The 25369-nt window shown below is 40.2% G+C and overlaps 3 protein-coding genes across 17 annotated transcripts in view; 2 read left to right on the forward strand and 1 right to left on the reverse strand.

Moving 5' to 3' along the window:
* Nucleotides 1-6686, forward strand: part of SSB (small RNA binding exonuclease protection factor La) — a 30828-nt gene extending 24142 nt beyond the window's left edge. For all 5 annotated transcript variants that reach the window (XM_040068925.2, XM_058421276.1, XM_040068923.2 and 2 more), the window contains 11 exons: nt 1105-1179; nt 2710-2813; nt 2979-3153; nt 3303-3410; nt 3501-3601; nt 3838-3909; nt 3991-4033; nt 4638-4778; nt 5127-5310; nt 5481-5612; nt 6236-6686. In XM_040068925.2, the coding sequence (XP_039924859.1) occupies nt 1114-1179; nt 2710-2813; nt 2979-3153; nt 3303-3410; nt 3501-3601; nt 3838-3909; nt 3991-4033; nt 4638-4778; nt 5127-5310; nt 5481-5612; nt 6236-6333 (1224 nt within the window). In that variant the 5' untranslated portion in view covers nt 1105-1113 and the 3' untranslated portion in view covers nt 6334-6686. The remainder of the gene's footprint in view (nt 1-1104; nt 1180-2709; nt 2814-2978; nt 3154-3302; nt 3411-3500; nt 3602-3837; nt 3910-3990; nt 4034-4637; nt 4779-5126; nt 5311-5480; nt 5613-6235) is intronic.
* Nucleotides 6346-10801, reverse strand: METTL5 (methyltransferase 5, N6-adenosine). Of its 4 annotated transcripts, none has more exons than XM_058421277.1 (8): nt 10783-10801; nt 10103-10224; nt 9456-9570; nt 8856-9037; nt 8428-8510; nt 8086-8137; nt 7374-7423; nt 6346-6455 (listed from the first exon to the last, which is right to left on the reverse strand). In XM_058421277.1, exons 2-8 carry the CDS (start codon nt 10209-10211, stop codon nt 6402-6404), a joined length of 645 nt encoding a protein of 214 aa, XP_058277260.1. In that variant the 5' UTR covers nt 10212-10224; nt 10783-10801; the 3' UTR covers nt 6346-6401. The 4 variants fall into 4 exon arrangements, with proteins under 4 accessions (XP_058277260.1, XP_039924862.1, XP_039924861.1 ...); XM_040068928.2 differs by lacking the exon at nt 10783-10801 and adding an exon at nt 10532-10610; XM_040068927.2 differs by lacking the exon at nt 10783-10801 and adding an exon at nt 10323-10484.
* Nucleotides 10802-11813: 1012 nt separating this feature from the next.
* Nucleotides 11814-25369, forward strand: part of UBR3 (ubiquitin protein ligase E3 component n-recognin 3) — a 103952-nt gene continuing 90396 nt past the window's right edge. For all 8 annotated transcript variants that reach the window (XM_058421267.1, XM_058421268.1, XM_058421269.1 and 5 more), the window contains exon 1: nt 11814-12256. In XM_058421267.1, the coding sequence (XP_058277250.1) occupies nt 11814-12256 (443 nt within the window). The remainder of the gene's footprint in view (nt 12257-25369) is intronic.

Below are 25369 nucleotides of genomic sequence, written 5' to 3' on the forward strand. Positions count from 1 at the left end.
CTCGGGGGAGTTTTCCCTGCTTCTGTGTTGCCAGTCATCTTGATGCTCTGAAAGATGTTACTGCCCTGCAAGGAGCAGAAGGTGAATGGTTAAATCTCCCAATAAACCATGCAAGACATGAGTGCAAAACCGCCCTCACCGGCAGCCTTTGTGATCCCAGTCTGTGAACTGGGATTATGCCATCAAGAAACTGCTTCATCTTCTCCAGCTGGATTTAGCAAGTGTGGTAGTGCTCAAAGGGAGAAAGAAGAAATCTCTGCTTCAAACTAATTTCTGACAGCTTCATAAAGCTACGTTTTTTTCTCAAGGATTAATCCTCCCTCTCTATCCTCAGCACTCTCTTCTTATCTTAAGAGCTGCTAGATAAGAAAGGTTTGATCCCAGTTAATTTTCTGGCCAGTAGCTGCTTTCTGTGTGACACCATCTCATGTACTGGGATTATACACTTGCTGCCAGTTAAGTAAAGTTACTTCCAAGTTAAAATGTCTTATGTTATCAAAGATACTTGATTCAAGTAGAAATGCAGTGAAGGCACATTCGTAAAAGAAAGAAGGAAATATCTTTAGGATGTGTCAGTAAATGCAGATATTTTCATTTCACCCTCCAGTAAGTTCTGTGAACTTGTCAAAGATTATAAACAGGAGACAGGAACTTCAGAAACATTTCTCAATCTAACTATGTAGGAATTGAACAATTTTAGTTTTGATTGTTTTGCCTAGTGAAGAGAGGTTGGATTTGGTTTAAAAAAACAAATGTTCTTGGCTCTCAGTTCTAAACTGAGGATCTGTGCCTAGAGAAAGATAAATAACAAATAAGGCTGAGAAGTGCCAGCATTTTTTTAAATTTTATCTTGCCTGCTGAATGCCAAATGCTGCCCTAACAACCAAAGTGAGTTTGGTTTTTTTTCCAGTTGTTTCATAGTTTCCCCTTGGAGTTCTGCAGTCATGTTAATAGTTGCTTCACAGGCATAAATGTATGGCTAATGAACTTGGCTGTTACCTGATTTAGATGAGGCTGCAGTGAAACACAATGCTCCATCAGTGTAAGTCTGTAGAAAGTACTATTCAAAACTTAGTGTTTTGCTCTGTATTCTCTTCAAAATAGCTGGTGAAAATGGCTGAAAACGGAAATGGTGAAAACATGTCTATCTTGGAAAGCAAAATCTGTCAGCAAATTGAGGTAAGTTCAGTTTATAGTTTGGGATCTGGACTGAGGTGGTTTGGGGGCATTCAGTGGCAGGGGCTTGGCTAACTGGAAGTCAACTTTATTGGGAGCTGGACTCTTTAAAAATGTCCGAAGTCTGTAACAGGTATTTAATACTTTAGGATAGTCATAACTGTGGTTTAAGTTGGAAGCTCTACTTGTCTAGAGTTGCTTGTAAGAACACCATTTCAAAAGAGAAAAGGTTTAATTTGCTAGCATTTTAGGTGCTATAGCAAGTGAACCATTAGACAATTTACTACCATGTTTGCTGGAGAATATTATTCCACCTGTGCAAATAGGAGGAGAGTGCATTATTTCTGTGTTCCTTAAATTTTGTGGGGAAAAAGTCCTCCTTGAGAATCTCTGCTGGTCAAAATACTAGCACATTGCATAACTTGCTATTCTGATTTACTGCTTTGTGATCTATTGCTACAAATTACAACTAAATTTATATGCCTACTTTGGATTAACTCTTTGTCTCTCTTGGCTTGGAGGGTTACCCTACAACAAAAAACCTGAGCCCATTGCTTTAAATGGGCTTTGAAAAGCCCAAAACTGCTTTCCTGAAGGACAAGAGTGTAGCTGCATATGCATGCCCATTACCATATGGAACCATTATTTATGTAACACAAACAAACAAAATGTGGAGATTCCTCAGCCTCTATTATTTTATTTGTTATATATAAATATTTGACAAAACTAGACTTTTGGTAATGTGAGTTTGAGATGTACTAGTGAAGAGGTAGCATTGTAAAACTTGAACTGACTTTTCAAAGCATCATGATATTGGTGAAAATAATCCAACTTATTTTATGTTTCAAGTATTTGACCTTTGCTAGATGACTGCTAGTCAGGGAAAGAATCCAATTACTTGTCTGTCTTGAACTTAAATGTCTTCCCATGCCAGACAAGATTGAAATAAGAACATAATTAAATAAAATCAAAAATTAAATATAAAAATGATGATTTTTATTATCTTATGGTGTTTTCTTGAATGAGACATAGAAATTCCAGTCTATGTGTATGATTTTGCAGTGTGCAAATACAATACTCTTGTGTACGTACTCCTTAAATAAGGAGTACAACCTGGATCTGCTGATGACAGATTTGACTTTTGACTCCACAGAGCATGATCAGGGTGATTAATGCTTATCATGTTAACAGAATAAGCTTTGCCCCTTTCCTAAACAAAATTGCAATCTATCTTTGCCTCATTGATTCCATTGGATGAAGCACTGTTTCGGTGTGGGGTTGGTTTGTTTGGGTTTTTGTGGGGGTTTGTTTCTGGTGGCTTTGTTTTTACAACTTACAGATTGCTGCTAACTTTTGGCAAAGTATCAGATTAAAGCAGGAAGTAATAATTTCAGAATTCCCAGTTGTTCAGATTAATTGATTTTGGTATGTCTCAATCTGTTGTAGTAAGCTGTTAAGGCATAAACAAACTTTTAAGACTGAAAATTCAAAGACACATCTCTCTTTCCTCCCCTTGCCCCTTCCTTTTTGCAGTACTATTTTGGCAATCACAATCTACCAAGAGACAAGTTTCTAAAGGAACAGATCAAACTAGATGATGGCTGGGTACCTTTAGAAGTAATGATCAAATTCAACAGGTAAATCAAAATACAACTAATGTGTATAAAAGAGTAACTTTCAGCTACCTATCTCTGTTTGGAACCAAGCGTTCCTGACGTGCATTTACAATCCCCATTGCTTTTTTAACATCTGGCTTCAGTTTTGCCTGTGTATTTGTAATAATCTGTTTGCTTACTCAATAGGTTAAGTCGCCTTTCAAAAGATTTTGGTGTTATTGTAGAAGCACTAAGAAAATCCAAGACTGGTTTAATGGAAATAAATGAAGACAAAACTAAAATCAGAAGATCTCCAAATAAACCCCTTCCTGAATTAAATGACCAGTATAAGGCTGCAATTAAAAACAGATCTGTTTATGTTGTAAGTAAATTTTTCTTTACTGTGCTGTCCTGCATGACTTTAACTGGTAACTGTCCAAGAGTAAAGCTTGAATGAACTTGTACTACAGAGGCTGTAACTTTTAAGAATCACTTTGTGGCATATAATTGAAGTTCATTGCTGTCTTGCAGAAAGGCTTTCCACTAGATGCTACTCTTGATGATATCAAAGAATGGCTTGAGGATAAAGGTCCAGTTGAAAATATTCAAATGAGGAGAACATTGCAGAGGACATTTAAGGTGATGATGAGCAGTTAGGCCTGGGGCAGGGATCCCTCCTGGACAGCATTCTGTTCAATTACTCTAACAATATCTCTTATCATTTAACAGGGCTCCATATTTGCAGTTTTTGATAGTGTTGAATCTGCTAAGAAGTTCACAGAGATACCAAATCAAAAGTACAAAGACACAGAGCTGATAGTACTTTTCAAGTAAGTCCACTTAACCGATACATGAACTAGCAGTGGTCAGGGGTGGATTTACACAAGAACCTGGCTTGGCTGCTGAGAAGTGAATTTTTCATGCTGTTATACAGGCATTGATAGATGTACCTTTTGGAGACTTAGCATCTCAATTTGGAAAAATAATTTCACCTGTTTCATGTCTACCGCTGTCTTACAAACTAATTATAACAGAATATTTTAAATTAACTTATTTTCTATTGAAGGGAGGAGTATTGTACAAAGAAGAATGAAGAAAGGAAACAAAACAAAGTAGAAGCGAAAGCAAGAGCTAAACAGTGAGTCATTGTCAATCAGAGTGTGTTTTGCTTGCCTGACCATGCTTGAACTGACTCATAACTAATTTAACTTTTTTGCAGGGAAAAAGAAGAAAAGCAGAAACAAGCAGCAGATGCTGAAATGGTATGGCTTTCTTAAATTACCTACATTTTATAAAGCTAACATGGAACATTCTGTTTAAAATGCTGTAATAGAGCACTTTCTAGAAAGTCACTTCAGCTTTTCCAGCTAACTTACAGTAAGGCTGTTTTGTCATGGTGTTTTAATCTTATTTTCAATAGACAATTTCCTTTAAAGGCTCATGTCCTGAATTTACATTATTAGGCATGTTTGCCTGTTCAGAGTGATCCTGAATGCACCATTGAGATGATTGTTCTTCTATGGTATTTAAAGAATCCATTGAGGATTTCATCAGTATTATATAAATTTTCAACCTATTAGCCTTCAGAAAACTGTTTTGTAAAATTTAAAGAGTGAAATTCATATGGGAAAGAAGTCCTCAGTTCCATATAAGTGTATCACAGTAAGCAAACTCAAAAAAAGGAGGGGGGATACACCGTACAAGACTTGGGACATCAGCAAAACTAGGTTATGTAGGAAAAATGCTGGAATTACTGTAACTTAACTGCCTATTTATCCCTATCATGTTTAATAGGATCGAGGGGGAAATATGAATTGTCAAACTTGACTCTTCAGTGATAATGTGGGGGGTTTTAATTTAATTTAGAAGTCTCTGGAAGAAAAGACAGGATGTCTTTTGAAGTTTTCTGGTGATCTGGATGACCAAACGTGCAGAGAAGACCTCCACGATGTATTTTCTGGTCACGGAGAAATCAAGTGGATACACTTTGTTAGAGGTGCAAAGGAGGTCAGTAATCTTAAACAAGGACTTTAGGAGCTCTGTATTGAAGTTTGAAAATGAATGATTAGATGTTTGTTCTTTTATGTTATCAAGTAAGTTATTGTCTTGTGAAATTGCAAAATATTTAGAGAATTAAATTATTCCCTTCTTTCAAAAGAAAGGTTCCAGCCTTGTTAGTTGATGAAGTCAAAGCTGAGGGTGTTCATTAGCACAGTCTGAGGGCTTTGCTTCAGTCTAGACATGTTCTGTAATCATACAAGAGTAGTAAATTTGCTGAGGCATTTTACAGGATATATTCATCGTTCTAGCTGAATGTTTTTGCAGTAAGATTAAACTGCCACTCTTCTTTTAAAGGGAATTATCCTGTTTAAGGATATTGCCAAAGAAGCTCTGGAAAAAGCCAAGGCAGCACACAACGGAAACTTGCAGCTCCGGAACAAGGATGTTGCATGGGAAGTGCTAGAAGGAGATGCAGAGAAAGAAGCTCTGAAAAAAATCTTGGAAGATCAGCAGGAATTGCTGAAACAGAAAACAAAAGGTTCTCCCTTGTCTTATTAATTTAAGCCTTTATAATGTTCTAGAATTGATGTATGAAATTCACTCTTAGTGAAATATATTCTACATACTGACCTTAACTGTAAAGTAGTCTCTGCAGCTGGCCAATTAAAAGAGAAATTATACAAAGTTCCTGATCTTGTATCTCCACAGGGCGCAAAATTAAAGGAAAAGGAAGAGGGGGAAAGGTACCTCAGGGTGGACAAAAAGGAAAAATACAGTTTCAGGGCAAGAAAATAAAGTTTGAGAATGATGAAGAAGATGGTGAAAATGATACTAAAACAGGTATGTCATTCTGTGCAGCCTTATTCAGTACTTCTACAGAAAGTAGCTCCACGTTTCTTACTAGTGTTTCAGATTTGGCACTGCTTTGTAACATTTCTGCCCTGCTGACAGTATCTGTCTCAAGAGTCTTGTGCTCAGTTCCTTCCACAACTGTCCAAAAAGCACAGTAAGATAATTACTAGGTAGGTAAGGCTATACTGCACGGCTGTTTAAAACATTATGAAAGATGGTGTTGTCAGCAGCATTACACAGCTGTACACACTCAGGCTCTTGAATGGCTTTATTTTCCCTTAAGGATATGAGAAAATTTAATAGCTTGGCCTGTCAGTATATAGATTGGAGCAGAGAAGAGTTAAGCTTCTGTTCATTACTTAGAGCACCTGCTTAACTAAAGCCTAACCTACTCCAGGTAGATTCTTCATTTTCTTATCTGCCCTCCTGCTGTGGAGTTAGATGGGGTATTTTAGAACATCTGAAAGCTTTAGTAGCAGTAATAAGCAGTGTAGCTGTGGCTGTACATAACTGGGACTCAAACTTACAGGGTGGGAAGAGTGCAGGTTTTTTGTAAAGATCTCAGGCAAAGTTTTCCTTTACCCTCAATGACTACATATTCAATCTTGCAGAACCAGCAAGTCCCAAGAAGAGACCACTAGAGGAAACAGAAAAGGAAGAACCTGCACCAAAACAGTTGAAAACAGAAAATGGAGATGGCAATCAGTAATACTCAAAAGAATTTAAAAAAAATAGTGGTTTTATTGTTCCATTTTCAATAGGTTTTAAGGACATGCTTCAGTTCAGGACTTTTGTGGCAGAAAATCTAATGAAATCCACTTCAATGTCAACCTACAATTAAAGAAAAGCTTAATTTTATTGGGTCACAGCTTTTTTTTGTTTAAGAAGCATGCTTACTCTTAACATAAAACCCTGGAAACCTTTTCTATTTATAGTTTTGTTTATACTGTTGGATCTTCTCAATTTTTCTGGCATCTCATTCAAATGTAAAAGGTTTTGGACTTTGTAATCTTGTGGTTATGTTTAACAGCATCTGGCAATAAACTCAGAACTTAAAACTGCTTTCTACTGGAGCCTGGTTAATATAGTACAATGTTTCAACTGTGAAGTAGCAAAGATAAGGAGACTTAAATAATTTTAAGTTCAAGTCACCAAAAGCATAGTCACCAGCTGATTAAAGCTTCTGTTCTTTGCTGCGTGTGATACCTAACAGTCTTCAACTCTTGCTCAGTCCCCTCTGCTTCCCTTCTGGGAAGGGATGGGGATACATTGCTTCCAGGCCAGCATTTAGTAGCCAGGAACGTGCTGTGGGCTTACTGCCCTACTGTAGGGTCTTGGCTGTATCCTTCAACAGTGGGATGAAGTGCATGAGTTCCTCCTGCTGCCCCCAGGCTGGTTCTGACATAATGCTACTGCTCTTGACATCCCTGGTACTGGGGCCTTCAGCACTTCATTCACTCCAAGTCTAAGCTGCAGCCAGGGTTGAGCCAAGAGCCCTCAGGAGCTGAGTCAAGGAGGCTACCCTTAGCTTTATCTCACCTAACTGCAGTGCTGGCTTTAATCTGTATAGCTTTGACTGGCATTACCATGATTCTTTCCCCTGTTCAGCTACAAACTGTAGCAGCAATGACATGGCTGAATGCTGTGAGCCTTCTTCATCCAGTACATATGGCCCTAAAACTTAATCAAATTCAAGGAGAATTTATTTACCTCAAATGTTTTCTCAGTTATGTTAGGTTTTATACTTACTGATTTCTTCTTATGGAACTTGTATGAGGCTGGTAAGTCAAACCTAAGTTCTGTGAACAATATAAAGAATATGTTAGACTTGGATGAAAATCAGCCACTTAACCCCTACAGCCATGTTTCTAATGCCTGCATGTGTTGTGGCCTGTCATGCCTGTGTTATCTCTGCACTGGATGATTAAACATTGAAGCTGTCACCATCAGACACTTAAGTGGATGGCTGAAATGCAGTTGTGTTTCAAGCACTTGGTGCAACTTCAGATCTCAAGTTCTATGACTGTAAAAAGCAGCTGGTTAGTGGTACTGAAGAACTGGGAAGATACTCAACTGTCAAAAATATTTAAGTGACTAAGGACAGGATGCTTTTTTGTTTGTGAGAACTGACCTGTGCTTTGCTTTTTCAGTAACACTCCCTTTGAAGCAGGAAGAGAGGTAACTTCTGCTTGAAGACAAAATCTAGTCCAGGAACAAACCTAATTCTACACAAAATGTGCCAGTTTGTATTCTAGCCAGGTAGCAAAAAAAAAAAAAAAAAAAAAAAAAAAAAAAAAAAAAAAAAAAAAAAAATCTAAAAGAAGAAAGACCTGTGTCATTTATGTGTTAAATCACACTTAAATTTATCTCAGGCTGTTATGACTGGCTGGTAATGTTAGAGACAAAATCCCAAAACAAAATGTTTTTGCATTTTTTTTTCCTATTAACAATAAATTATTACCTGCTAAGACTTCCATCTTCACTTCCCATTCTGCTGCTTTCTTTTGAATGTGCTACAATAGTAGATAGTGTAGAAATGAGCTTTTAAAATTATCTTGTTTATAATTATAAACATCTACACCTCTGTACTTCATAAATCTCCTGTGCTTTTGATATTTAGACCAAATCATTAGATCACATAGTTTTCTTGATGTATGTGAGACTGCAGTTATTTGACATAATTAGTATTTACCCTAAACACAGCCCACAAAGTAGTGAGCATATCAATGAAGCTAAAGATATCTATATAGCCAACTATTTTGTTGTCTAGTTAGTTCTTGCTCTACTAAAATGAAGAACTTACCTGCCGTGTTGAAGTTTTGTGAAGGGAATATACAGCTGTTTTTGCCATTTGTAGAGCAGTTTTCAGGAAAATCATATCAATTCCTAAAAGAATGATGAGATTATTAGACTTGTTAAATGGAAGATCAAAGATCTGCTTAATTTTTTCTGGAATAATAGCTACTTGAGAAACACCACTGAATACATTAAGGTACAAAAGTATTTCTAAAACATACTCAATTGCTTTTAATAAAAACGATAGGGATATGAAATATCTAGTATTGTTTATTTCAATTACAATGTTGAAGTTGTTCATCTTAGGAAGCTGATTCCAGATCAACAAAACATTAAGTAATTAGAATATGTAACTAATAAAGAAGGGAGATGATCGAAAGCATTTCCCTTGCTGTTCTGTTTGTAGTAATTTCTAACAGTTTTACAATTACTAACCTTTGTTATGCTTGGTACCGAATGGAGGGTTCATAATAACTGTGTCAAAAGTATCTGACATGCTGTCAGATAAAGAACAGACGTCACACTGAACCATGTTGATATTTGTGAGCTCAAAGTCTTCAGTATTGCTATTAAATATTTCCAGTGCATCTGCATCTATGTCAAACCCCACACAGAATCTATTAAAAAAGAAAAGTGTATTAGTCTACTACAAACTAAAATGGCGTTTAAATTCTATGGTAAGGGATCTGTGCACACAACTTGTTTTATCTACGAAATGTAACAAGCATACATTATCAATTCAGTGCTGATAAAAATTCAAGTACTTCTGTTGCCCTTTCTCAAGTATTAATCTAAATTTTGTTAAAGAAGTTTTGTGTGTTCATTCAATACTTATGGGGAAAGCAAATTACTTCCAAATTCATGACAGTTGTTCATCGCTTTCACAGTATGAATGGCTACTGATGGTCAAAACTTGGTAAACAGCCTGATTATAAACCTGAAATGCTTTAGTTCAGCATTGCTATGTTTAAATCTTACTTTCTACTTTTCTATGCCAGGAAAAAATATAAGGAGAACTTAATATTAAATACTTACCCTGCTCCTAACATTGCACTTCCAATGCTGAGCATGCCACAACCACATCCTAAATCTGCAACTGTTTTGTTTTCAATATCATCAAAAGTATTGTGTATTGTATAAAGCATACATGCTGGGGGGAAAAAAGTCCAAACAAAACAGGTCAGTTATGCCAAATATGTACGTGATTAATCAAGAAAAGCTTTCTGCCTTCAGGAAACTCTTCATTTTGCATTAGAAACCCCCTTTAGTTAAACTGATGTTCTCACTGCCTGTAATTCTCTTTTTCATTTATATGTGAAGAGTCAAAAACATTTTTACGAGTTACAGACTCTGGATCTTTGGTAGAGAGAGAGAGAGCTCTGAGTATTGCTTGTGGAAAAAGTATGCCTCTAAACCTTTTGGGGGAAAAAACAACAGAAGGATATAAAATATGGAAAAGAGCGTAATTCCACAGTTACAGATTAAGACTGCTTCTATCACAACATTAGATTAATTTATTTAATTGGACATTACTAGAATACTACTGTACACATTCCTGTAGGGTATACCTTCTTTACGTTTAGTGCAAAGCCTTCAAAGGAGACAATGCAGTAGAAAAAACTTTTAATTCAAAAAGTGCTGATGAACTAGTGAAAGAGGACAGTGGCGTAGGTCACCTCTACCTGCAATATGAGGTCTTGTTGGATACTGTTCAAGGAGTAGTTTTGGACTTTCAAAGGTATCAACTTGTTGAAGGCAGCTTTCCAGTTCTTTAAGCTTTAATTTCTTCATGCTTTTGGTTACACTAAAGAAAATAATGCATAATCAGTTACAACAATACAAACAAACTACACATGGTCTTAAATTATTTCATACTTAAAATCCCCCGGTACTGTTCAGCACCTCCCCGGTGTTTTCACGCTGCCGTTTCCCGGGACGCAGCTGGCGGCGCACGGATGCTGGGGAAGGAGCGCGGGCCCGGGCGGCGGCAGCCGCTCTCCTCACCGGCTCCCGCAGCTCAGGCCCCGGGCTCCGCTTCTACCGCCGGGGCCCGCCCGCCGCCCAGCCCTAAGCGGGGCAGGAACCGAGCCCCAGCGACCGCCAGCACCTACACGTTCCGCTGGCCGCGCAGCGCCCGCCCCGCTGGGTACCGCGCCCGCTGCCCGCAGCTCGGCCGGGCCGAGGGGCCGGGCCCGGCCGCTCCGAGCGCCGCCGCGCACTTCCGACGCGCCGCCCCGCCCCTTCCCGGGCCGATGGGCACCTGCGGGAACCAAGCGCCAGGGAACTTCTCCGTGTGTCGTTAACAAGTGCGAGCTTTGGGCTCCTGTCTTATAAACACGAGGCATTTTTATTGCGGCCTTACGTGTCAGCGCTGCGCGGTGCCCGAGAGAGCGCCGAAGGACACACCTGGCAGGCCGGGCTTTCTTGGTGATCCCGCTCCCGAGTGCCCTTAGGGACAGAACAAGGATCTGGAATTTTGCCGGTGCGCTGGGAAAAGCGGTCGTTGAGAGAAGAGTAACATTCACCTGCGACACAAGCCGCCAGCAGGCGGGCAGCCATAGGAAACGCAGGCAAAGCCAGAAGAGAGGCAGCTGCCTTTGGTGCCCGTAGCTGTCGGGTAGAAGGTTACTCTCGTTTAGGAATAGATTTTTTTTCGTATAAAGTTTTCCATTGCACAGTTGAAAATCTGCTTATCGAGGTTTAAAGCCGCCGATCGGTGTGTGAAACACGATAACTCGCATCCACATGCGTTCTCTCCCGGTGGGAGCCGCACGCCGGTGCCTCGGGGCGCGGCGCTGCGGACAGCCCGGGGTGCGATGCTGCCGCCGGAGCCCGGCGCTGCTCTGCACCCCCAGCGGGGCCGCTCGATGGCAGCGAGTGCAGAACCGCCGGCCCGAAGCCTCAGAGACGCCTCTCACATTCCCCGCTGTTGCTCCTGCCCTCAAAGCCGCCACCACCTCAGCCCGGCGGGACCCTCGTGGCCAGCATACACGGGCAGCAGCTTCACTGTAGACACGGCTCGGTAACAAGCGAGCTCCGCCGCCGTCGGGGCCGCCGGCCGGCTCAGGTGCGCCCTCCACGCTCCCCGCGGCTGCCGGGACCCCGGGACGAACGTGAAGTTTCGGGCCGGCGGGAGGCGACATTTCGCGCGGCGGCGGCGCGGGGCGCGCACCTGCGCGCTGGGAGGGCGGCGGGAGGGCAGGGGCGGAGGAAGAGGAGGGTGGTGTCAGGGGAGGGGAGAGGCGGTGTCGGGAGGGGGGCGCGGGCGGCGGGCAGGGCGCCGGTGCCGCGGCTATCGCGAGAGGGCGGCGCCGCGGGGCGGGGAGCGAGGGCGGCGGAGGGATCGCGGCTCCGGAGCCCGGCGCGGCCGTAACGGCCCCTCGGCGTCCCGTCATGGCGGGGGCCGGCGCCGGCAGCAGGGACAAGCGGGCGACGGCGGCGCGGCTGAAGGCGGAGCTGGGCGGCGAGAGCGGCGCGGCGGCGGCGGACCTGCGGGCGCTGCTGGAGAAGGTGCTGGCCCCGGCGGCGGGCCCGGGCGGCGGCGAGGCGGCGGGCGAGGCGCTGGAATGGTGCCGCTGCCTGCTGTCGGGCGGGGAGCCCTGGGACAGCTTCGTGCAAGCCGTGCGGGCCTACGACCCGGCCACGCTGTGCGGCCTGGTTTGGACCGCCAACTTCGTGGCCTACCGGTGCCGGACGTGCGGGATCTCGCCTTGCATGAGCCTGTGCGCCGAGTGCTTCCACCAGGGCGAGCACGCCGGGCACGACTACAACATGTTCCGGAGCCAGGCGGGGGGCGCCTGCGACTGCGGCGACAGCAACGTCATGCGGGAGGCCGGGTGAGCGCGGGGCGGCCGCGGCGGGGCGGGCGGGCACCTGCCGGCGGGGGCGGCCCCGCGGGCGGCGGAGCCGTGCCCGGGAGCGCGGCCCCGGCCCGCAGCCGCCCTGAGGGAGGGCAGCGAGCGAGGCCCCTGCCGCCTCCCGGGCCGCCTGCATCCATCCCTGGCTGCGGCTCGGACCGGGGGGCGGGCGAGGAGTCGGCCGGGGTTCGGCAGGGTGGCTTTGTTGATGTGTGCGTGCCTCTTTTAGGACGCTCGTGCGAGTGTTTGTTGTCCTTGCACCGAGTGCCAGCCTTCAGGGAAGCTGATAAGGCAGAGTGCACGGGAGGCAGTACCTGTCAGCTTCCAGCTAGCAGCCTTGGCCTAACACAGCTAGCTGTGAAGGCAAAATACTTTGGGACAGCATGTGAGCAGATAAGCCAAAGTGAACAGATTGAGTAAGAGGGGGCCATTTTTGTGTGATTTCCCGGTCTCCAGTTCATTTTGCCGCCTTAGCTTTAAATTGAGGAATGTGGTAACGCCTGGATGGATACAAGAGGGCAGGGTTTTGTGGAAGTTTTTTGTATTCTGACCTACTGAAGGTAAGACTGAAGTGCCTGGTCAGAAGAAGAGGAATCGGGCACCTCATTAAACCCTCCTTTGTTCTCATATGCGCTAAATGGTGAAGGGAAAGATCAGTCAACCAGTTACTGAATGAAGGTGATAACTAGCCAGCAAACTTCAAATTTTACAACTGAATGTCTTTTGGAGCTCCTTGTGTTCCTCCTGTTGATTCACCAGCTAGCTAAAGGCTTCTCTAGATGACAGTTTGGAGTGCTTGAATGAGGAGTCTCTTCTGGCAAGCCTTCTGGAATAGTCTGTCTTGACTGTCTTAGCCTGGATGAGATGGTATGCTGTTGAATTTTAAGTTGTGGCATACCTAGCAGAAAACAGTAGGAACATAGAGAAATTTTATAACATTTTCCTTGGTTCTTTTCTTGTTTTTGCAAATTTGTAGTCTATAATTCTGTATCATTCACTTAGCACCCTACCGTTCCCTCTCTTTTTGTATTCCTACTTAGAGATTTCATTAATTCTGCTTTTTCTGTTTCTTGAATGTTGTTGCCTTTACTCCAGTTCTTTGTGTCTGTAATCACCGTTCTCCTGCTGTAGGCCTTGAAGCGGCTTCAGTTTTTGTTTCTTACACTTTTCTCACCTTTTCTTTCTCTTGCATATCTTCATTTATTCATTCTTTTTTGGTGGACTCTTTTCTTATTGGTAGACTTCTTCCAGTGGTGGAATTTTCCCCCTCCTTTTGTCTTCTGTAATCTTCAGTGGTTTCACGTTGCTACTGCTGAAGTGATTCTTTCTTTATCCATTCTTCTTCAACTTGTGGTGATTCTGCTTTCCTCAGCATCATTGAAGTAAGAGTTTCCCTTGATCTTGAGTAGTAGGAATAAAAATTGATACTACTTCTTCCACTGTGGAATAGACTTAGGGCTCCTCTTAGTGGCAGGATTTTAACAGAGCACAGACAGATTGAATTTCTTTGGGGTGAATATTAAAATTACTTGTGATGCTGCTCTCATCCCAGACTGTATAGCTTTCACAGTTGTTTTTTCTTAAACAGTTTTCTTCTTGAGGAAAACTGGTTTAATAAAGAAGAAATAAAAAATGCTGTTAAATTTGCAACGTGAGCAGATGCAAACCCCAAGGGAGTAACAATCTTTTCATTTCTGTGTACCCTACTTATTACTTTGAATGGTAAGATGTGAGAGTAAATTGTCTTGTTTGTGAGGTAGGTTCCCTCAGGAGTTTTGGTCACTAAAGGTGAAGAGTTGCATACTATTTGTTCAGAACCAGCACTCGGCGTTGAGCAGTAGATTTTCCAGTCCTCTTGAGCATATAAGGAGGACAGTGCATGACAGCATATGGGGTGTCTGCATTTAACATACGGTCACTTCTGCTATGTAGATAAGAGCTGATGTTAAGCCATTGCAATTCGGTGAACTAGAAACTTTGTTTGCCGTGCAAGACAAAGCAAATTAAGCTTAAACCATGTAAAAAACATTAATGTGTACAAACCCACGGAGTCTTACCTATTGAGTTGAATTGCTACAATGCAGCATGTCTAGATAGGGCTTTAACTTTATGTATCCAAATCAACTGCAGAGTTTGAAAGGTAATGCTTTTCATGTCAGAGTTAGGCGGCCTTCATGGTGGACTTAGGAAACTGGAGTGTGTCTAGCCTGATATAACCTTGGCCACTACAGCCTAGGCTTCTATTAATAGCAAGGGAATCAAATGTGGAGCCTGCTTACAAACTTTAGCTACCATCTGTCTGCTCAGATAAAATTTTGTGTAGATGCATGTATATGAATATTACGGTAACATTCTTTTGTTTCTGTTCTTGTTATCTGGTCTCCATTTTCATTTCATTTCAATTCATATCATTATTTATTTGATGCAGCTCAAAAAATATTTCTTGTGAAGTCTTAGATAACTGATCTGCTATAAAGGAAACCTCTCCAGTTTAGAATCTGGAATATCTTTTCATTGCGTTTAGGATGGCTGATGTAAATCTAGAGACGGTTTGCCCTAGAGTATGAGGATGGGTGTGTGCTAATCTTGTAGTACTAATTAGATATATAATTTGCTTTATAGGGATACCAGAGTGTTAGTTTTTTATTTCTGGTGCCTTTATAAAAAGAAGCTGTAATATAGCATAATAGATGGATACTGATTTGCCTTAGGTACCTTGATTTGCTTTAGGAACCTTGTGTAATTCTCATTTGTTTTAGAAAAATCAGATTGTCATAGTTTTGAACCTTTTGATTTCCATGCAGATTTCAGTGTTTTTGATGTTTAAGTTAATTGCAGTTTGTCTGATCTGCTAGAATGTAATGTAGATTTTAGAAAATATTCAAGTTTGTAAATGTAGCTGCTTGTGAAAGTAATAAAAATTCTACCTGTGGCAAGGTTGAATAGACTTTAAAATCCATTGATATGTCAGGAAGTGTCCTGATGTATTGGCTTTGATATGGTATCTAGCTATTTGCAAATGAAATTTAGCAAGTCCTTCAGAGGAAATAAATAATGATCTGAAGAGGCAGAAATCTTTGGTTCTAAAGCATTTTGAGTAGACATATGCTCATAGTTCAAATGACTTCATCTGTTGGATTAAAAGAAAACCCCAAGCAGTTGGACAGGGGAAAATTCAGACTGGAGTTTTTGGTTGGTAGATGGTCTTGTATTGTAATGCAACTGATAGTTTATGAAATAAGCTTGAGGAAAGCAATATGCCATTTGGTTATTCTAAGAGTAGAACTAGTCAGTAATCTGTTACTGCTGAGTTCCATCTTGTTCTGTGGCTATCTTGTTCTGATTCCCCTCTAAATCTGAAGACAATGACCTGATATACTAGAGATAGCCTCAACACTTTGGCTATTGCCAGCTGCCGTGTCCTGTTTCAGAGAATGTCTGTGTGTTGACTTACTTGTTAAATTAATCATGTGGGACGCAGATGTTTTAGTGCTGCATTACAGTACAACAGGAGTAATACCTCCATCAAGGGTTGCATATCCTGAAAGGTGGAAAGCCAGGTTAAGAATTTAGTTTAATAGGCTTTTGCAGTAACGTTTTTTGTGTATTTCTTGGTAGTTATGGCAACCAGTGGCTCCACTGACAAAGTGTTGCCTTCTCTTATGACTTACATCAAAGGGATTAAGGTGTTATCCTTTTCCACTTGCAGCAGTGGGCTATTTCTGTATCGAGTAAAAAATCCTGTAAGAGGGGTAACTCTCACAGATTGGTGGTTTATGCTTTCTGCTCAAAAGCACCTTCAGGTGCTTTAGCCTGCGGCTCTGTCTCTACTGATCCCTGCTTACCTTTCCATTTGGCTCTGTGTCTTAGAGTGTGAGTCAGTGTAGCTTTCATAGAGATCCTGTATGAATTGCACAGTAGATCAGAACTCTCTGTTTTCCTTTTTTTCATCATTATGTGTCTCTTGGAGACAAATGTATCTGTTGGGTCTACTGTGATCCCCTTATGAAGAGGCTGGACAATTCTCTTTGCCTCCTCTTGCTGGCGAGTATGAGAAGTATATTCTTAGTTTCTAAACTGCTTGGGTTTTTCTGCCTTAATTTATTTAGAAATTACTCTGATTTTTTCAGTGTTTTGAAATGTTTGTACCCAGCAAGGATTATTTAATGTTTTTGTTACATACTGGATGGTAGATACCTAATTTTGATGACCTTTGCCATTCTGTCCCCATAAAAGTCTGTCCTTCCTTTTATTCATTTTCAGACATGCTTCAGAGATTGGGAGCTATAGAAGTTTATATTCTATTTCTTTTACATTCTGTGCCTAAGTAAGAGTAGAGGAACTTTTTCATATTCTAGACTTGTGAAAATTTTAACAAATTAACTGACCATAAAAGAGGAAGCTCGCTCTTGAGAAAGCTATTATTACTAGTTATCTTTGGATGCATTCTGTGCATGTTTCTTAGGAAAGGTCTCTTTTACCATCTTGGGTTGTAGCTCTGGGATTCCCTTAAGATCAAAGATGTCGGGTCTGCTTGTGGCTGCGTTTTGGGATATACAGGCAATCATTTTTTTTTCCGGCACAAAGTGGATTACGTGGTTATTTTATGGAGTGTCTTGCAACAGTAAATCACCTGTTTAGCATATATGTAGCATGTTGTTGCTTCAAGGTTGTCTCTTCCAGTGTAACTCTGTCAGTTGTCTTGTTTAACGATTACCAAGAAATTTTCAGCTCTCCAGGACCTAGGCTAGGTTTGGTAATGCAGCCTCAGAGATATAAGGCTGCTCTTTTGGAACTTTCTTTAAGAGGCTGGTGAAACAGGTGCTTTTATCAACAGGCTGAGAGCCTACAAGTAGCCAACTTTAGTTTAGTCTCTGAGTTTTATGAAACCACATAAAAACGCCTGTGTGTTCAGGATTGTTGAGTTGGTACAAATGGTGTTTTGTAGGGTCTCTGTCAACTCCACGCAGCTTTTCTACCTCTAAAGTCCTTTGGGCTACCAAGAAGGGGCTGCAGAGAAGTCTGAGCTGTAGTGGCTGTTAGCTTAGTGTGAGAGTCTGGATAAATCCATGGTTACGTATGATGGATGTGACTGCAGAACAAAACCTCCACCATGTTCATCCATGTACAAAATACAGGAATTCATACTGGGATTCACAGGACGACAGAATTTGAAGCTACCATGCATTTATAAGTAATTGATTTCCTCTGTCCTCCTTCATGCCTCCCCCTGACATAAAGCTCGAGATAATGTATTGCTGCTTAGGATTCCACAGTAACACCGAGTAGTTTACACAGAGCTTCGTGCTAGGCCTTATCCTTGGAAAGCAAGAGACATTGCAGATTAACATGTTGATTAAGTCTGTCATGTCAGTCAGCTCTCAAACCTGCCTGACTTGATTTCTTTTAAGAATATCTCTAATTAGGACTACATCAGCCTCTAAATTAGTTGCTGAGATGTATTCCAAGTGCTAGTTTTGTATTACTACCTTTAGAGCTGTGACCTACTAAATGCATTGTTACTTTATACATGCCTCTGGAATAATGTGTAGTTGTTTCAAAGTCATCAGTAAGATGTGGAAACATATCAATATATATAACTATAAATATTTAGAAGCCTGAACTATTGCTGTATTAATACTGAACAAACTTAAATGCTGGTTTTACCCCAAAGGTTTGCTGATAGGACCAGTCTGATTGACGAACACAGCAGTACTGTGAAGGCTGACCTCACAAGATATGACTGCTATGTATCTTGCCTTGCCTGAAATTTGGCTAATTTATTGTATCCCTTGTCTATTGCTTTGTAATTTGCCTTGTTATATATTCAGTTTAAGAAGAGCTGTGTTATAGGGCTCTCTGAAACAGTCTTGTTTAGATTTGGGCTAACCAGTGTTGCTTTTCAGTTCCTTTACTTTGATTCCACCAAATTCTAAAGCTGCTTTTATACCTTTTTTGGACCTATCATCTGCCCAAATTTACTACTTGTCTGGTATGTATCTGATCTACATGGAGCTGTCAATGGATCTGTTAGCAATGAAACAAATGTGATTTTGGAGTATGTTTAGGGAACACATTCCTAAAGAACTGTTGTTTCTTAGGTCTTTCTTAATGACCATATAGGTTGATTCAGATTTCAGGCAATACTTCCTTATCACTTGTACAGTATCAGGAATTCTATATTTTTAAAAAATCCTGGAATGGTATCTGATAGCTGCAGGTGGTTTTAAATAATGGTATCTTAGGTGTCTTCCTCTGTAGAGGATTCTGGGACTAAGCTTTGAAAACAGTGAATTTTCTTTGCATTGAATTAATAGAGATACCCAAATGGCTATTACAGTAGCAAGGACTAAATGAACTCCTGCCTTCTTCAGGATGCACCTCTTTGTGTCTGCACAGTGCCTGCACTGCTAATAGCTCTGGCATGAAACTCATAAATACTAAGAAAACTGCAAATTACTTGTATATACACCTTGTCTGTTGGAGGCCTGGCCAAAGCTTAACTTGATACCTGTTATTAAAATCCACACATCTTACCCAAATCATGAAGAAATGAAGGTTGCTTTTACATTTGTCTACCACTGTGTGGTCTCTTTAGAAGTTTGTCATATGAAGTATTTGGGTCAAAATACTACATGCTATATGTTTGACCTGTTTAAATTCTCTTGGGAGAATTTTGTTCGCCAGAAAATGTTTTTTTTAACTCTATTTTGAAAACTTGATTTTTGTTCTTTTAAGTAGATCTACTGTCCATGTACTTCAAGGTAGATAATTGATGGGACTCCAGAAGCAGCTGGTGAGGGAGAACGGGCATGAACTTACAATTCTTTGGGAAGGTTGAGGGCAAGGCAGACTCCCGTGGCTCTGTGGAGGGCTCAGGACCAGATATTTTATTTGCTGATCTGCTTATCTTTCAGGTCTGCTTCTGAAGTCAGCTGGTAATTCTGTTTGTGAATGCTGTGTAAGACTAAGAACTCTGCAAAATCAGATCGTAAATATTACTAAGTATCCAGATTTAGAACATACATTATATCTTAATTTCTCTGTCTTTAGTTCATAGTTGAAGGGAGAAAAAAAAGATGATACCTTACCCTCCATGCTGGGAAAGAATTTTAAATGTAAATATTTTTCTTGTGTGCTTTTTCATGTAAACCTTGATAAAGACTGCTTTTTAGCAGTGTTCTTATCAATGTGTATTCTTATCAATGCCTTCTTCAGTACAGTGAAATATTAAATTTAACTGGTCCTTTGAGGAGTTTCTTTTCTCAGTTGAAAAGGCTGCAGTTCCTGTTTAAGACTGCATTCATACATGCAAATAGATGAATTAAGATAACTGAAAGAATCTTAATATTTCCATTAATAGCATAAGTGAAGCCTTTTTTAATTTGTAAGGGCTTCACTTTACAATCACTGTGAGGTTTGCAAAACCTGCACCAAAGAGACTGAGTATTACATTTGTAAGCTATCTATCTAGCTCTGCGTCTGACATTGTGCAGATAATTTCAAATTGTGTGTAGATTGAGGCTTTTCAATCAAACTGGGTAAAAGTAAGTTGTACTTAGATGCAATTACCGTGCAGTAATTTTATTCCAGAGCATCCGCATTTTCTCTAAAGAATATTTCTGCAGCGGCAGATTGTGCTGCTGCAAAACTTTCTGGAGTTGCTCTCTTGGCTACCACAATGCTCAAATTCAGCAACTTTGTTGGTCCTTTCAAACACAGCTCTGCTTCAGCTCCCAGAAGTCCATTTCTTCTCATTCTTACTCAATTTTTCTTTAAGAAAGGCCTTATGATTGAAACCGCCAAATCTACTGTTTCTGATTGATAATGGGTACTTGTATACTAATGAGAATCATTGTAGTTTTGTCTACTATACAAGGTGTTTTTGTCTGAGGACTAACAGTACTAGAAATGCTCTGCAGAGCAGCTTTGTCTGCTTTTCCTTTGAACTGGTGTGCTTCTTCACTTAATGTAGCGCTGAGCACCAAGAGGTCTTCTAGTGAGTTATTGCCTCTCTTCCTGCTGGTCTGCAAGGATTGGAATAACTTCTTAGTGTCCAGTCTCTGATTTCTGGCCTCCTAATCTGGCCAGTCAGCTTTGCCATGAAAGCTTAAAGCCTGAGAAGATGTCCTTTAAAGGTGGGTTTTTTTTCCCTTGAGAAGGCATTAGTTACTCTGCTGTGTTTCATTGTCCTCCACTATTGACTCTGTTGTCTCTGCTTTGGAAATTTTCTAGTTAGAAGAGTTAGACCGACATCTTTTCAGTTGGCTTTGCCCCTAATAGCAGAAATGCAAGTATTCAGTTTTGTCTATGAACTCTGTAGCTTGCAGTTTTCGCAAAGAGCAGAAAGAGTGCTCATTCTGTGGGTCTTGAAGTGAGTACCGCATTGATTCGCTTTCAGAAGCCTGTTTTGCAGGTGAAAGGAATTTAACTAATGAAATGTAGTTATTAGGGTGTGTGGGGAAACATGCGCAACTTAATTTTAATAGGAACAGTAGGTTTATTTCTCTGCATTTCTTCAGAGTTACCATTGCATTTGTTATTATTAGGGACAGTGGATTTACATAAAGCAACCCAACAATATATCAAAGCCCTTTTCCATCCACATAATTTTCTAATCCTGATTATGCAAGTTTTATTTTGTTCTGAATTAAGATTTGGTTTGATATTTGAACTGCAGAAGCAGGAAAAAAACAGTGCATAAGAAATGATGAAAGGTGTTTGTAAGAGCCCAGAAACCATTGTAGCACTCAAAAAGTACTTTGTATCTTGCAGCTAGTTTGTAGGTCAGTATATGTAAGAATAGTATTTGTGTGTTAGTTTTACAACGGAGACAGAACACATGCTTCTTAAAAAACTTGTGTTGAATTCGTATTTATAAAACTTCATTTGAATACTTTATGAAACATTACAGGATGTCAGTTATGAGGTATACAATATGAATATATATTATATCATATATGTACGTATGAAATGTATATTATATTTTAAATAAGAACTCAGTTTAGGTATGACTTACTGAATTGAAGAATCAAGTAGAGCTTTACTTTCTTTGCTTAAGAATTGATTTCCAGCCATTTTCATTTGGATTCTGTTGCTTGGGTCCCAGATCCTTATCCCTAAAAGCTTCTGTCAGAGTCAGATACTTGTGCTATTAAGTACTATTAAGAATGTGGAATTGGCATGCTTTCTTTTGGCAGTCTTATGATCCGGTTTAAAAGCAAATGGCTTTTAAACACAGGGAGGCAGGAGACAAATTAGTGAGAGAAAACTGAGGATAAAAATAGTCCAGCTGTGTATATGTGAACTTATGTCAAGTTTCTGGAATGCACCTGAAACTTGAGACACTGTAGGATGCAGTGGATGAAGGACTGATCAAATGTTCAAAAGCTCTAAAGGTGTGGTCTGGCTGGTACTGAAGGCATTTATCAGCTGCTGTGATAACTGCAGAGTTTAAAAACTCTCCTTTGCAGTGATGGGATTGCCTCTACAGTGAGCATTGTATTTACTTGTTGTGCTGGTTGGCCAGGATGGCATTTTCCTGCAGGTCTTTGGGGATTTGGTTTATTTTGTTCTCTGCGTTTTGCTCCCTGTCAGGTTAGCAAGGAAAGGGGATGATGGTAAAATGATTTGGGGATTTCAGTGTGATTTCCAAGGACACTGGTCTGTGAGTTTTGATGGATTTAAACTGGCCCAGTGAATTTTTTTATATATTCTTACAAGTAAATAACTCCTGCTGGCTTAGCTTCTGAGCTGGTTTAACATAGGATCAGTCAAGTGTTAGTGCTAGAACAAATAAGAGGGCTGAAGACAGAGTTGTGGCAGGACTGATCTGGTTCGACAAGGTTGTGAAACTGTAGTGTAAAGGGAAGGAGCTGTTTTACCTGAACTGTTTCTAAAATACATTTAGGAAATTCACACTAGAATAATTCCATTCTTTCCTACTATTTCCATTTTTAATAAATCTGGAAAGTTGACATTGAAGTTGTTCAGAAGATCTTAATGCTGCTTATGTTTATAACAAATGGTATCGCTTACTCAGGTAGATGTCAGCAATGTTCCGCATTTCACAGATAAGATTTTAATGCGCATAAAAAATGTCAATTTTATTTGAAGTCATGCGGAGAAGATTCTTTGTTAAACTTAATTTTTTTTTTTAATTGCAAGTTTACTGTTTATTCTCTCCTTTTGCTAAAATTAGCCTTACCTTTCTGTGAAAAAGTGATTTCAAAGGTAGGAAAATACATAGAAAAATCAAAACCAGAATGTAGTTTTGAATCGGAGAAAAGAATAAGGAAAAAAAGTTTATGGTTTTTGTCTTCATGTGAATCTGTATTTTAGTACTTCCACACTAGACCTTCAGACACATAGGACTTAAATATATCTGTCTGTTGAATTGACATTCTCACTGATATGCTCGTTCTTAAACATCATTCTAGTATAGTAGTAAAAATATTTGAAGAGCATATAGTACAAGAAATACGAACTGCTAAAAGATTGGATAAGAACTACAGGCTTGTTGGAAGAAGTATTTTGCAATATTGAAATAAAGTTAAAAAGCTTAGATCAAGGTGACCTGTCAGTTACCTAGTCAGTCTTCTTCTCCCTCATTATTTTTGAGCTTCTTCAGAAAAAATATATTTCTTATCTAGATTATATCCACCTTTCATTGCCCCCTGCTAGAGATTTTTACCTGCTGCAAATAGTGGATTTCTGGGGCTTGATGGTACCTGGAGAGATCTGGGCAATGCTCCTTTTTGTTGCCTGTTTTGATAGTCTCAGAAGCATTTTGAAATGTGCATTTATGTAGATGTACAGTTTTTAGCTGAGGCTGTGCTAAGGATGTTCTTTCAGAGGTGTATAAGGAACTGATTATGGACTAGCTTTGGCTGCTGTTTGTCCAGTGACTGTGTAAGCCGCTTAGGAGTTTGTTCAGGTGTCTCTTTCGGCCTGTAAAAGAAATCTCAGTTTGTTTCTTCCTATGCACAGCTTGGGGTTCAGTCTCTTCTTTAGTTAAAACAGCTGTTGTCCTAACTCTGAAGATCTTCCAAATCATTGTCTGGGCTTTTTGTCAGTGTTTATAGGGGAATTAATAGAACACTCTGCAATGGAACTTAGGGTCATTCTGGACTGTACTACTTTAACACCGTAGCCTTTGAACCATAAATACAGAATATGGTGCCATTTGTAAAATTACATTGGTGTTCCTACTTTAAGGTTTAGGGCCTGGTAACTAGAAATTGTTTCCTGTTAAAACCTGCTGTGGGTTATGCATATGACAGCGAAAGAGCTTTTCTTTGCAGGGAATCGAATCTGGCTCTTTTATTGGTCTTCCAGGATCTGTGTTAATATAGCAATAATAACACACTTTATAATTCAATAATGCTTTCTTGAGACTCTCAAGAGACAACATAGTCATAACTTTTATTTTCAGGATATGTAAATTTGGGGATCATTAATCCATGACCCTGAGATTAGCACAGTTTTTTAGAGCACAGCGTTAGTAATGCCAAGGTCATGGGTTTGGTTCCCGTAGGCAGCATTCACTTAAGAGTTGCACTCAATTCTTCTGGGTCCCTTTGGATTCTGTTGTGATGGATTCAGAACTGGCATGTTGACATAGACTTCATGGGGAGCAGAGCTTACTTCCCATGGGAGGAAGCCTTGGGCTTAGCAGAAGCTGCGATATAAATGACTTTACCTGTGTTTTGTTACAGTGGCTTCCTTTGCTTGAGATCCTAACCAGTGAAAGCATCTTTTGACAGCATGTAAAATATTGCAGGGGGGTGGTGGGCTGTAACAGATTTTGGGCTGCACTGTGTAGTAATTCCTTCCTTTTGTGTCTCTTAGATCTTTATTTACTTTTGATCCCTCCTTATAAGGACAGTGGTGAAAGGGAAAGCAGTTACTTTAAAAATAGGGAATACCGTATTTTAGCATAGATGAAGCCACATTTGTGATTTATAGCAGTTCAGGTTTCTGTATGTGGAAAAGATAGAAGTGGATGACCAGAGGGAAAAAGTGAATGACTTTTACAAGCTCCTTTGAATTCCCTGCAGTTGCAAATTGTGCTGTTTTCCGTACTTGAGCATGGAATGACTTTTCATAACTTCAGTGAATGTTTGCCTTCAGTGAAGGTGAAAGTGAGCACTGTTTATTTGGACCTTAGTTAACAGAAAGTTGTCAGTCATCACTGAGCTCTTTTTGTCAGGCTCTTTCCCTCCCAGGGATATACTGGTTGTAGATACAAACAGCAAATCAACTAGTACTGCCCTTCTGTACCTTTTCTTAATAAACACTCTGATTTCTAATGTGCAAAAGCAAAAGAGAAGCTCTTTATTTTTAATCTTTTGAATTCCTGTTTTAATTGTAGGACTTGTATCTTCTTTTTTTATTTTTGCCATTTGTTTTTGATTCAGGTGCTTGCTTTGTGGCTTTCTTCTATTTCCTTCTTTTCTTGAAGATGATTCTTCAACGGTCCTCAAAAAAGAAAGGCTTAAGTTTTAGAAAGTAGCAGGCTGCTTCTGGAAACTATGACATAAATTTGGAAAGCAGATCTCATATTCAAACAAAGCTGTATTTTTTTCTGAATTTTAGTGTTGAAAAATTATGAGTAAAATCTAGTTTATTCTTGTGTGATGTATTTTTAGGCTATTCTTTGTTTAGTGTTGTTTTTGATGTGGGTAAATAACTCTTTGATGTTGTTACGTGTCCTTTCTAAAAATAGCTTGGGAGCTGAAAAGTATTCAGTGTCTCTTGAGTCAGGCTCATGTTAAGTGAGTGGGAAATCATTCTGTCTGCTCTAATGGGGTTTGGCTCAACATCATGTCACTGCACATTAGCCAAGCCTCAGCTACTACCATGCAGGAATTTTCCAAAGAATAAATGTTTTCTTTTCTTTTTAAATGAAACAATTTTGTAAGGATTTTGTAAATCTTAGTTGCTGTACGTTTGAAGTACATACTGATCCTGCAAAGTCTTATGCCTTTTTAAGTTGTTTTTATTGTCAAGAGACATTTTTAAAGTCATTATCTGAGTAAGGCATTGAAAAATCAGTCCAACCTCTGATTATGTCATGAAAGGAAAGTCAGT

The sequence above is a fragment of the Hirundo rustica genome, chromosome 7 (genome assembly GCF_015227805.2).
Source record: "Hirundo rustica isolate bHirRus1 chromosome 7, bHirRus1.pri.v3, whole genome shotgun sequence".
NCBI classification, from domain to species: Eukaryota; Metazoa; Chordata; class Aves; order Passeriformes; family Hirundinidae; genus Hirundo; species Hirundo rustica.